This window comes from Sceloporus occidentalis, unplaced genomic scaffold (genome assembly GCF_023333645.1).
Source record: "Sceloporus occidentalis isolate IW3139 unplaced genomic scaffold, rSceOcc1.0.p SCAF_208, whole genome shotgun sequence".
Lineage (NCBI taxonomy): Eukaryota > Metazoa > Chordata > Lepidosauria > Squamata > Phrynosomatidae > Sceloporus > Sceloporus occidentalis.
The window spans coordinates 210,359-224,248 of record NW_028317188.1 but is presented as its reverse complement, the minus strand read 5'-3'; the positions used below and the strand labels follow the sequence as shown (position 1 = coordinate 224,248).

The 13,890-nt window shown below is 40.2% G+C and overlaps 1 protein-coding gene across 1 annotated transcript in view; it reads right to left on the bottom strand.

Moving 5' to 3' along the window:
* LOC149277617 (dynamin-binding protein-like) overlaps positions 1-13,524 on the bottom strand; it is a 28,917-nt gene extending 15,393 nt beyond the window's left edge. The window contains exons 1-3 of the mRNA XM_089502671.1: positions 13,380-13,524; positions 12,880-13,002; positions 9,630-11,615 (exon numbers count right to left, since the gene is read on the bottom strand). Of these exons, the coding sequence (XP_089358797.1) occupies positions 9,630-11,615; positions 12,880-13,002; positions 13,380-13,524 (2,254 nt within the window). The remainder of the gene's footprint in view (positions 1-9,629; positions 11,616-12,879; positions 13,003-13,379) is intronic.
* Positions 13,525-13,890: the final 366 nt, after the last annotated feature.

Sequence of the window (13,890 nt, the reverse complement as noted above, 5' to 3'; positions counted from 1 at the left end):
TTCTGTGTTCAGGGCTGTGGGTGAGATAGAGGTAAAAACAGGCTCTGTATAGAGCCTCCCGCTGGATTCATGAACTGGTTTGGTGTAAGAACCAGTTGGAAAGAGCCGGTTCATGTATCCAGCAGGTGAAGCCCTGCAATGCCTAGTGGCTCTAGTGCCTATAGTTAATGCACCAACGAAGCATTGACCCTAGGAGTAAAAGGCGAGCTATAATAGTCCTATATCAGGGATCCATTTGGGTTGCCACACATCTATTCATTCTATGTGAAGACCAGTCTTTATTATACTTATTGTCCGTTAGGTCTATAGCACCAACACATTCCGCAGCATTGTACAGAGAGGATATAGAAAGCCTCAGGAAGCTCCGAAGGTGAATACGGCACCAGCTACCCGATCAGACGATTTAGCAAACAAGAAGGGAGATAAAAAAAAAATCTAAAAAAATAAAAAGCAGAAGGAACATCAAAAAAAGTTTATGATAATTGAGGCCAATCCTTAAATCTAGATATTTTCCAGAGTTATAAAACGATTTCCAAGATCTGATAACCTGCTAGAGTCCAAGAGACCAACCCTTCGTCAAACACAAACCTGAACCTTCCACGGTTATACTGATTTACAAGCTGCCAGCAAGCATTTCCATGACGGGACATGCACAGGTACTCAGAGGGTTAAAGTGAAAGTGTGAGTGGAGGAGGAGGAGAAATTATGTCAAGTGAGTGGGGGAAAGGGGGGATTTTAATTATGTAGACAAGACAAGTTTGGTGGAGGGGGAGGTGATGAGGCCGCTTTTATTTTAAAGAATAAGAATTGTGGATACCGGACAAAAAACACAATTATCCAACTTGCAGGAAAAAATACTACGGAGTTCAGTGAATAGTTTAAATGGCGATCACAGGGATTAAGTGAGGAAAGTTTAAGGGATCGTAAAGGAGAGAAGGGTTAAAGCCAGTCGTGTTCCTGTGATACAAAATTATATTTTTGGCGTAAGGCTCCAGAAACCCTAGGGTGGCCTTGTTAACATGTAACTATAGTTTTTATTTGTGATGTTGCTTTTCACATTTATATCAGTTTCATATTGGTATGACTAAACTATTTTCAGAAAACTATACAAAAAGATGAGGCCGTCTGAAGAAGAGACAACTGAAGTCCCAAAAGCTTATCTTCATATCCTTTTCTAAAGACTCCATTTTCTCTTGGGCTAATACGGCTATATCCACTTTTTTATGTACAACAGTATATTCTTGTTACACTACACACTACATGCATCTGGCACCCAGACCCAAAACCTCCATCATGAGGGTCATTGGAGACTAAGACCAGCACAGAAGTTTTGTTCTTGACTAACTACAAGCAACACTCCACCATTACTCAGAAAGCCAGTGAGCTGCCCTGCTCTGTGATCAAATAAGGGGACATCTTAGCCCCCAAAGTGGGTGATTAGAAAAGATAATTTTTATCTTATGTCATAACCCATTTTAACCATCACTACCTCCACTGCCTTTTGCGTCTACACATAATGCCTGCAACTGAACACATTCTACATCAAAATAACTGGGAAAATATTCATGTTATTGCTAATGTTGGTTATGAAACCCTTTTAATACATACCTTGTTTTTTTCTTCTGTTTACCACAAATTCTGAATGCCGTAGGCTGCTGGGAGCTGTTCGTCTGTATATACTATTCCTTTTCATGGTGTCAGCGCTTGGGACATATTCGAGCCTTCTGTAGGCCTCTACTTCATGAGATGGTGGATGCCCCAATGAATTTAAACCTTTTTGATCACCATGTTGATTGTACCCAATGTCAGGTTGAGCAAGTCGAGTTCCAGAACTTATATTTCCATACTTATGGCCATCACCCTCGAGAAGCTGTAGATCCCAGCTCTCAGGTTTGTTAAGGTCATCAGATGTCATATCAGAACATTTTTGATCTTCCCTTAAGCTCCAATGTTGATCATCCTTCCTTTTATCCTTTAGAGTTTTTGCTTCATTTTCCAAGCCATTTCTACATTCCAAAGGTTCATCTTCTGCCCATCGATCCATGCTTCTTGTTTTGTAATTTTGACTATTTTCACTCCTTACTGCATTTAAATGGACGGAAATTTCTTCAGGAGGATTGCATTCAAAATCATAACCCATCCGCTTGGAAGAGATTTGAGGTTCTGCCACAAACTCTAAAGAATGACTTCTGTCCCTCTTTATGTCCTCAGAATATTCATAACAAGCATTTGGATCCTCAAAACGATTAGCAGAACTGGTACCATCTATAGTATCACAATCCAAAGGCTGGTAATCGTAGCGGCGCCTATTGGTCCTTTTTGCATGATCAGAACCCTGTTTGAATTCTTGGACCTCGGAATAGTTAGGTTCTAGCCTGCCTTTTCGACATTCCATGTAATAAGCTCCACTCTTGTTATATGGACCTCCACCATATCTACAAGAATTTGCATCCAAACTCTCGCCATTGGTGTAGTAACCCTTCATCCTTCTATAGTCCACCATATCATCATCAGGCCTTTTACGATCCGCATATTGAGCAAGGTGATAGTCTCTGGTGTCAGGGTCTAGGCTGCTTTTCTTTAGATAACGGCACATATTATACGGGTCCAGTTCTCTGGGGTGATTTCCATAAATTCTTTTTTCTGGATTGTGTTCCCTATTATATTGGCCATCGTGGATCTGCTCGGCGTAACGAAAGTCAGATTTGCGAACAGGAACATATTGCGAGTTACTCCCCTTTTGATCAGGATACAAATATCTAGAATCATTGACGGCATCATAATACATTTCTATGTCACGAGACCTACCTCCATCCCGTCTATCGATCTCAGGATTTTTACTTATGTTTTCCCAGGTATCATAATATTTGTCCGCGTTACTCGGAACATTATAATCCCCGTTCTGGCATCTCCTTTCATACTGATTATCCATATATCTATATCCCCTCTGAGTCCTCCCATCCAGGCTTCTGTCATTGTGATATCGCTCTCTTCTCATGGGTGAACTACTATAATAATCCAAGAATTGATGGTCTCGGTTGTATTTCTCCTCCATGAAGTTCAGTTTCTCACGGTTCTGACACTCTTCATATTCCCAGCTTAGCATGCTGGGGGTTTTCCTGATCGTCGCAGTTGCACGTCGGTGTGCAGAGCACACATTTCAGGCGCTCTGCACCGTATCAGGCTTAAGCTGGTACTCTAATTTCCAAAGCTCATTGTTCATACACCAGACGCAGCTCGGCAGCTTGAAACACAATCTGGAGCCTGGAAGCGTAGTCTCCATTGAAGCGTTTACAGTCTATCCAGAAGTGGTTCTTCTTCTAGCTTTCTCCGGCATACCTGGAGACGCTCCCTTCTCGAACTTCTTACTGAAACTCAACTCCTGGGTTTTTTTTTTCCTTCCCTCTTTCTCTTTACTTTTAGCAGCCAATCAGTAAGCATCTAGTACCTCTCCCACCTGATTCCAGAATTAATTAGTAACCAGGGTCATGTGGTCAGACTCTTCAGGAGTTCTTTGCTGTGATTGGCCAGAAGACCTGCTCTTTTGCATATGAAGGATGGTTTCTCACCAGCAGAACAAGCTTAACTGCTTTGTTATGATAAACTACTAAAAGAGGCTGGCGGAGGCTTTGCTGTGTGTCGGGCAAGGAAACAAAAAGCAGGAACCCTCATCTCACCCAGTCAGTTATGCAGAAAGTTTTCTGAGAACATAAATTTAAACAACATACATTGTTGCTGCGTCGGGAATACTAAACGGGGAATGATTCGCAGGATACAAATTATCATTAGGGACTAAGGGAGATTAATATGTACGGCTCAGAGGAGAGGGAGGATATGATAGAAACATTTAAATACATAAAGGGATTTCACGGATTATAAGAGATGAGTATTTTTTTTAAATCTTTAGACGGTAGGTCACAATATAAATAGGGTTTTACTTTACTGGGAGGGTGGTATATTAGTGGAACAGCATTCCAGTGGAAGAGGTAGAGGTTAACAAGTAAGGGAATTTAAACATATATGCCATAGGCATATTTCTATACTGAATACAAGGCAAGACCTAGCAGCAACCCGGGAATCTGAATTTTCATGCCTCTAAAGCTGTGCACGCCTCTATTTTTTTACATTTTAAGGACAAAATAAGGTTTGCTGTTTTTAAAGCAGGATCAAAAAGCAGGATAGATGGGTTATCTGGTTCTATGTTTCCAGACTTGTATTATATAAAGACACATAATGAAGACTAAAACTAATATAAATATTAAATTATAGCGTATTCTCTACAGTTTGGCTGTCAAATCAACACATGACATCATATAATAAATAAAACACAAAATATAAATAGATTTATTTTCCAAGGGCGCAAATATCACACATATTTTACAACTTGAATTCTTAAAGTAAACTTGAAGTAAAAAAACGAAATCAGAAACAAAGGGGATACATGTGAGGTTTAATTCTGGATTAATACTACTAATAATAATATGTACATTAAGTACATCCATTACTTTTAACCGAGCTCAAGTTCATACAGTTTGGTATAGTCTGCAGACGCAATCCGTTGGCATATTTTTTACAAATTTACTCCAGATTTTCCTCTGTAAATTCGACCTTCTTTGTCAAAATTCACAAACCCAACGTTTTACGCAGAAATCTACTGCCTAAAAGGTGAGATGGGTATCTCCTACATTGCCAGTGAATGGGTCAACAGGTGAGTAAGGGGGAGGCATGGACTTTTTTTTTGTAACAGACGAAACTGATAAACCTTCATTCAGGCAAAATAAACCAGGAATCAGTGAAACCCCAGCAGACAATAGACATGTCTGAGCGGCTTTATTCACTTTATTCACTTGTGGAGGCAGGTTTCCTAATTGTTCCTGTATCAGTTTGAATTCATCATAACAAAAGGAAATAAACCATTGATAAAAAAATGAAATCCTCTTTCCTACAGGAGAAATAAAGGCTGTTTATCTTGCTTTTGTGTCCAGGTATCTGCGGGCATGATAATACATTACAGCCACACTTCCACATGCTCCTTTCAAATGCTTAATTCCCATCTGAAACCCCTGCATTCAAAATACCATACAGCAATAGCAGAGAAGAGGCAGGTAAGGCACTTCTTCACTGCAGAGGTTTCTGGGGTCACCGCAGAGGTTTCTGGGGTCACCGCTGAGGTTTCTGGGGTCACTGCATAGTCCCTGTACATTCAATACGAACAGATCGGTTTAGATTCTTGTTAACAATGGAGTTGGAATTTAAGAGGGGACTCGACTTAAACAATTAGGTTTTTTTTCTTACTATTTTTTGGTAATGCAATATTTTAGCAATTATTGTATGTATGGATATGGTTATGTATGGACTAATGTCTGCCAAACTTTCTAAATCCACACTTCCTATTTATATGATTATGGGCATCTCCAATGTTTCCGGCACACACCAGTAGGATGCCTCGTGTTAAAGGCGTATGAAAATAATTGACAGAGTGTCCTTGTCGTCAACACTGACCAAAGGGAACCAGTATTTTCAAATTAGAGTTAGGTGTGTTTGTTGATTGCTCTGTATATCACACCAGAAATTCTATTATCTTATGTGGAATAAGCCAGCCTTTTGTTTCTGCATTAGATATGGAATACAAAGAACAAGACTAGTTAAGATTACAATGAAAAGGTGGCCCAACAGTGAGCCCCTGCGCAGTAGAGTCTCATTCTTCCTCACACGTGCCATTACATTGGAAAGGTCTCCATCAGAATATACGACTAATTGGGCAAATTTTCCAATGTATGAGGGAATTTACAACCCCAGATATACATTTTGGTCTTCATCGACTGACAAGGCCGATGAAGACCAAAATGTATATCTGGGGTAGCCTCATCCTTTTCTCTTTGGGAGAGCCTCTAGAGATGACAAAAGAGAGAAACAGATTTGTCTGTCTGGCTCTTTACTTCTACAAAAATGTGTCCAGCCCTGATATTGTACCTCTTCCCGAGTTTTGTCTAAAGGCTGTCTTGTACAGCGGGCGATTACTTTCAAGGGATGCATGTATAAAGTGAAAATAGAGGCAAAAGTGATAATTGTTAACCTTATTTGCATGCGCCTACCCAGAATCCTTTGTGGTTGTCAAAGCACCATGAGATTTCTGAGGGAAAAACAAGCCTTCTGGCTTGTCTGGTGTCTGTAGATGAGTGTTTAATAATACTTCTACTATATATATATATATATATATATATATATATATATATATATATATATAGGTAGATATGAAATAACAGTGACCAACTAGAACAACTATGCCATTTATTTTTAGTTTACCACTTTTGTAACTAAATGTTGGAATACTTAATGGTGATATGATACAAACTAAGACAACGATAGATTCTTCCTACAAAAACTTTACGTTTTTTATGCGATTAATCCTTCAGAGGAAAGAACATGACAGTCCTTCTAAGGTTTAGTTGCTTAACATACTAGAGCTAATTTTTCAGAACAGTCCTTTTGCATGTAATTGAGTTTGTTTATATGTTACGCTTACAAGAAAAAAAAAGGCAGCATTATATAACAGGACAAGATACAGCTTGTTGAAACTGTTTGTATCTCGTACACAAACGTGACGGCCTGGCTAGCCGTAACCTATACACTAGCCGAGCTGTGTCAATAAATCTATTTACAATAAGCCTTCGCTACTGAAATTCATAAGTCCTCATGATCTGGCGGCTTTAACGCTTCTGATTATGTCACAAGTCCATTCAGTGACTCATAGGAAACGTGCCACATGGACCAAGTCATCCATAAAACCCCTTGTCTTCACATGGAAGCTACATGTTGTTCTAATGAAAGACACGTTAGCTTTGTCCTTGTCATTGTGTTCCATTAAATGCACAATATTGCTTGGTACGAATCCTGCGCAGAAACAAATTATGTTCTGGGTAATTACATGTACGGTATACACACGCTTAACGATGAAAGCACTCATGGCTAAGTGATGTCTATACACACACCTACCTAATCCATAGCCACACACACACCGACGTATAGCACCACACTCAAATGCTCTCCATAATGCATACGCACCCCGGAAGCATTCAACCAGTGGTGTGTTACGCCGTCTCACCTGGGATTACCTCCATGGATGTCACCTGCTGAGGAGTACCTGTCCTCTGCCTTAGAAAGACACACAATATATTGTTAAATATAACATGGAGGTTGTGATTGTCATCTCCCCAACTAGCCCATTGAGTAGTGGTGCACCAGGAGGTTTTTGGTTGGTCTGCCCCTGACCTCCGACCTGTCAGCAACACTTGCTTACCGCATATCCGTCACATCTACAACATTACAAGCGGCCCCCACACGGGTGGCTCTAGCTTCCAAGGGGACCTAAGTAGTTTCTGCATTGTTCTAACCCACCAACACCCCAAGAATCACAGATCAATGGCTCTTGTAACCAGCTGCTTAAAGCCAGTCCAGAATATTGGCTCAAGACCACCACACAACACAGTTATCCCCATCCCACAGATCACCCACCAACCTGTTTGCCAACATACAATGGTTAACGCACAAACTTTACATTGACTATATAAAGTATAAACTCAAAACCAGCTCTTTCGCAGGGTAATAATTTTACTTGCATATTATATATTGTAAAAAACAGCTAGAAGAAAACTGTATTCAATGGAAAAAACAAACACACCCATCGGTATAAAAGTTATAATTACCTAACCTTTCTCGCAATCATCACTTTAACCCGAATAAGCACTATTTACCCACAAACTGATCGAGTGAAGAATCTCTCATACCTGTCTTTTCTGTAGATGCAATCAGGATAATCTGATTGACAATCATGGTCATTCTAGCCCAAGAATTCTCAAATATCTGCCAGAATTTGCAGGGTGAGTTTACATATAGAGCCATAACAACAAGGAAAAAAAATACTACATCAATATTCAGAATTTTGCTTAAAGGCGTAACTCATTCCTAATATCCCATCTGAATGCTGGATTCCAACCCAAATACCTTCCTAAAAAGCATTTTGTGATAAGTGACACTGCTTTACATTACAGGTAAAAGAAACAAAATATCTAATTATCTGCATCATTTCCAACGTATAGAACAATGTACATTTGAAATGGCTTGACACCTGCTACATGTGAGTAACATTCCTTTGCATGAAAGGTCAGCGGTGAGGAAACTAGGTGTTGACAGGTTTCACAGGAACACGTAGTGTTTGTGTCGCTAGCGTTGTGTACACACATACACCCAGCAGACATGCTTATGTCTCACACAGTAAGACCGTGAGCCGCGCACCCAGGCGTGTCCTGCTGACGAGCGGGGTTGGGAATTCCTGATGTGAAACCTCACAAGTATGTCTATACATGAGGAACACGGCGTGAGTTTGCTGTGATCTTCTGACACTGTAGCATCCATACAACCACAGACAAAAACCCGACGACTTATAATCAGCTGCATATCACACATAATGCACTTGGGGTGAAGCAATAAATCAGTGGGTCTTAATATGCACCGATACACACATATACACACGCTTTCTCTCTCTCTTATTTACATATCACCTTATCACCGTACTAGTGTTGTTTTGTTCCACACAGACTTTTGAGAAAATGTTTCATTGATGTAAAATCGCCCCAGAGTCGTCATTTGTCCTTCTCCTGTCCCTTCCAGTACAAAAGATGACCATTTTATCTTTGATAAGATTCCAGGGCACATAGATCACCATGTATTATTATTATTATTTGTTTTATATAGCGCCATCAAATTCCGTAGCGCTGTACAATGTAACATTTTAGTTTTTTCCCTTGTATCACTCTGATTTTTAATAAAATGAGGCAACACATGCGGTATAAAACAAGGAAAAATATGTGCAAATAAGCCAAAAGCTTTGAGAAGTTTAAAAACATGGCGGACCTTCTAACATCAGCCCCTGGGCAGTTTCAGGTGAAAGTTTTAACTCTTTTTCCTCTGCACATTTACCCCGGGGGCAAGAGTGGTGTCTGAAGGATTCTAGAGTGTACGCAGAAGTTGTGTTCCAAAAGTTTAAAACAAGTACATCAAAGGAGCTACATAAAGAAAGTTGTAGTCAAAGTACATGTTCTAGAAAAATAATGTTTATAAGAAATACCCGGTGCACGAACTCAGTTAATTAAATGACTGTGTCAGGAGGGAAAAGGTTTGTTATTTGATCATCACAAGTTAAGGTAATTTATTCTGGTAATGTGTTAAATAGTTCTTCAAACCTCTCCGGATTAGTACCCAGCCCGCTGTGTAAAAATGTAGAGTAAAGGCAAGGAGAGGTTTCTATGGAGCGGGGAATGTACAAACACACCAAGGTATTGCTCTCTTACTGGCTTCACAGTAATTGTTTCTAGCCAACTGTGGAAACCGAGCCATGAATGGGAGGAGATGGCCGGGTCACATTCTGCAGATTGTGGTAACAATAGCAACGTGGTTCCTGCACGGGGTGTGTTTAAACACTTGAAAAAACACCAAAAAAGTGGGATGGGTATAAACAGAGACAGCGATTCAGACCATGACGGAGAACTTAAAAAATTCAGACAATTAGCGATCATAACAATAAAACTATTGACAACATTCATGATGGAAAGGAAAACATCGACTCTTACCTTTGAGCTCCTGAAGCTCCAGACCCAAACTTTCAATGTTTGAGTCACAAAACTCTAAGTTTTCGATAGTCTCCGCTCTTGTTATTTCATCTTGGTCTTCCTCAAGCATTAAGCCGAGCTCCTCCCGCGTCTTCCTATAAGTTTCCAGTTCTCGTTCCACTTCTTCGATCTTTAAGAGCAAAAACGGGCACGGAGAATGCCTTTCCTTTTCCAGCGTGTTTACATCGTCAGTGGAATCTCCATCATCCTGAACATCGGATGATAAAATGTTTTCAACTGGTGTGTCCAGTCTTGGTTGTGGTTTCGGCGATGGTGTATTTCTCCTATTGCATGGCGGAGGTAGCGGTGCAGGTCTGGATGGTTTGAACGACAAAGCAGGGGACGTATTCTGTGTGCGTTCGTTTCTGTGTGGAGTGGGTTTGACGGATAAATACGTTGTTGAGCTAGCTCTTGAATGAGGTCGGGGCGGTGGTGGTCTTAGTATTCTTCTCTTTTCTGGAGATTTCTTAGGCTTGGTCAGTTGAGGTGATCCTTGAATAATATCCGTTTCTGAATTGTAATCAGGAATAGAAAAATGTCTTGAGACCTTTGTGTTACCATTTCCTCTGGGATTGGAAAGACTTTTCTCGAATTCTGATAGCTGCTCCGACAGCTTAGAATCTAAATCAATTAATTCAGTTCCGCTCGTATCCTTATACTTTTCCTCACCTGGGCTCTCCCTTCCGGTTGTTAACGGGGCAGACCAAGTTCCAGAGCTTTTGTGTTTATATTTGGAGGTAGAAGAAGAAGAAATCTTAGATTTATGCCTTTGATCCTCTACCCAATTAACAACATCTTCACAGCGCTGGCTATTTTTCCATTTACTTTTTGGTGTTTCAGCGCAATTGTTCTGAACTCGAGCTTGTTCGTCTGCGGACATTAAAGAGAAAGCCTTCTTTGAAGACCATTTCTCCTGCGCACCATTAAGTAAATGCTTTTTCCCTCTTCTTTCATGTAGATCTTCTTTGCTCACTCGCACAGGTGTCTGAGGTGAAGAAGAACTGTAGGCCTTACTCTGTGGACGAGGAGGTAGCTGGGGTTTTGAAGAAATGCTGTTTATCGTCTCATAATCGTCATGGAGCATTTCCTTGTTACACAGATGTGCGTCAAAGTGTTCCAGTTTCTCCTGAGAGCCACCAGTTGTGGACGACAAACTATTGTCTAGATGAACATCCCAATAATGTGGATCTGTTTCACGCTGTACGTGCGAGGAGGAAACATCAAAATAACTTATAGGATCGTAGGGAACATTGTCTGTCTCGATTTCCGCTGGAAGATCCTGACGAGGAGCCTTTTCTGTACCCTCAAATTTTACAAATCTGTGAGGAAAAATTCCCTTTTTGCCATACAATTCTCCTTCCAGCCATCCATCTTCTAATGTTCCAATTATTTTAATCCTGTCTCCCACATCAAAATCAAGCTCCTTCATCTCCAAAGCTTCAAATTTATAAAGTGCAATAGCAAAAATGTCTTCGTGGCATCCCCCTTCTTTTGTGTTTTTATTGTTCTCTTCCCTTTCCACAGGGACCTGGGCTATCCCCATTTTATTACGTTGAAAATCCTCATTATTCACAGCCGGTACAGCTTCACTGTCAGTAACCCTCAGAGGGCTCAGCAGCTCCACAAAGCCTTCAGGAAATATGCCCCTTCTTTCATTCAGCTCACCCTCAAACCAGCCAGGTTCAGGAATTCTGGTTATGGTGATAATGTCTCCTTCTCGAAAGTCTAGCTCCTCTTCCAGCTGAGCGGAGAGTCCCATAATAGCTCTCGCTTGGCCTATTGCGTAGTTTGGAAGATCCGATGTGAACTTCTGACAAAGTTTACGGCTTCTTGACGACAGGATAAACTCCTGAATGCATGATAATGGAAAAAATCCTCTTGAACCCCAACAATTCCTTCCCTGCAGCCAACTCGATGCCAATGAGCCCTCCAGGACCACAAGGTCTCCTGTAAAGAAAGAGAAAGACAACTATTTAGCCAATATCTCATTTTTGATTATTTTCAGTACTAAATATTTGCTATGCTATGGTGAAAACAGCAACATTTGTGAAATGAGGAATGAGTTGCAGAAATAATTACGATGGGAACATGGAGGGCTTCAAATTAAGAGAAGGTAGTCAGAATGCGATGACTTTTCAACAGGCACATTATTCTCTAATTTCTGGAAATCATAGTCAATGGGTGCCCCCTACTGGTGAAGATATGCATGTCATTCTTTAATGACCAAACCAATTCATAACCTACAATGACATTTATAAAACTACTTGAAAAGGGTGACTAAATGACGCAAGTCTAGGCGAGGGCGCATTTCAAGTAATGTTGTATTGTATGATTAGAGCAACCGATGCAATGTCCTGATGGAGCCATTCCATTAGCTGCTATTGAAAAGTAGACCGAGTTCAAACTTTGTAGCTTTTTCTACATAATCCCCAATAAATTAGGGACCCATATATACACTATAAATAGGTATATCTCAATACTTTTGTCCATTTAGTGTATCTTCTAGATGGTAACTTTGTTATCCTTCTTAGGTCCTGTTTACCAATCGGAAAATGCTGTGGGATATAATGCTGGTATACAAATGAATAAATAATAGGAAATTATTTCAGAAATCATTTTCATTTTTGTCAACCAATTCTGTAGCATCAGAAAAACTTGCACAACTGCAAAGCAGGTCCCGTGTAATGCCATAAACAGGTAGTATTATTCAGTGAATTAAAAAGAGAGATCATTTATGGATTTTTTGCCTTAAGTGATTTAAATTCATACACCGACTTCACTTGACTGTGAATTACAGACTTTCAATTGGACTGTTAAACATATTTACAAGGACAGATGACACACAAGAGGATTGGCGGCTGTAATCCAAAGTATAATAGGGCAAATTACACTGATTAGGCAAATCAAAGGTTGATCTCAAATGTTCCCGTAAATAACAAGTTCTTAACATAACTGATAAGATCATAACTGAAGCTGTAGCCAATTATTCTTGAAACGTGGCAAGATCCTGCATTTTTGGTGCATTGTTAACATATGTAAAGATTCCACCTCTGGTTAAAGTTTACATTACAATACAGAAGATAGTCACCTCTGTAGGGCTCAAAGTTGAGCTCAAGAGCCCATCAGATGCCCCGAGGATTAGCAGCCAACGGACGACGGCAAGCAGTAAGTATCCCAGATACACGAAAACGAGACAAAAAGCAAAACGCACCTCTTTGGAGACTAAGAGCCCCGGGCTCGTGGGACGTGAAATCACTGACGCAAACATACAGTCTCTCCCCGTGTTTCATGCTGGGGACTGTCAACGCCTCCACGAAGCTAACCGGAAACTGCCCTGCAAATGTCAAAATCAATAAGTGGGTTATTGATTACATCAATCAGTTACACTCATTATTATTATACTGCTAATTAGAAAAGGGTGGGCAGATAAATGTACATTTTACGGCAGTTAACATCCTAACTAATTCATATAAAAATCAAACTTAACGTTGCGTATCAGGGACAGGTATCCGGTGTGTGGTCTTAAAGCTGCTGTTCCACTTAGAAAAAGATAAATTGCACTCTTTAGTGAATTCAGCAATTAAATATCATCGGGTCTGTCGTTTTATTCTGTCTCCTAATGTTTTAATCTCATGAAAACAATACAGAGGTTTTCAAGAAGCTTTTTTCAGTTGTTTATGGCAAAAGAGCATGTTAATGATGTTCTATTACCTGTGATCCCTCCTTTGTTCCCAAGGAGCCAGAACTCATCTATGACACTCGAAACCTCAATGACATCCCCAGCAAAAAGCGTCAGCTCCTCAGCCACGCTGGGGCAAAAATCAAAGATTGCACGGACCACAGAGCCGACCTCCATCCCTACGGATCGAAGAAGAAAACTTTAAAATAATGCTTTATTGGGACAAAATGCTTTAGTAAGGTCCTCCACACCTCCGTATTTGCCCCTTTCCCACTCCCGTTACAATACTTTAATACGCATTTGTCTTTGGCGAGGCTGTCCGGGAGATTAAACCCCCACATTTAAGGAAAAATAATGAAATATCTTCCCAAGATATCGATAAACATCCGAGACGAGGAAAGTTTCCATCCTATACGGGAAGGATAGCGTATCATATCTAGATGTAGTTTGCGTGTTGTAGAAGTTTCACCTTATCTCAAACAGTCCTTGCAAATTTGTCTGTTTCTTTCCAATAATAAAAATACATTTTCAGGGAACATACAT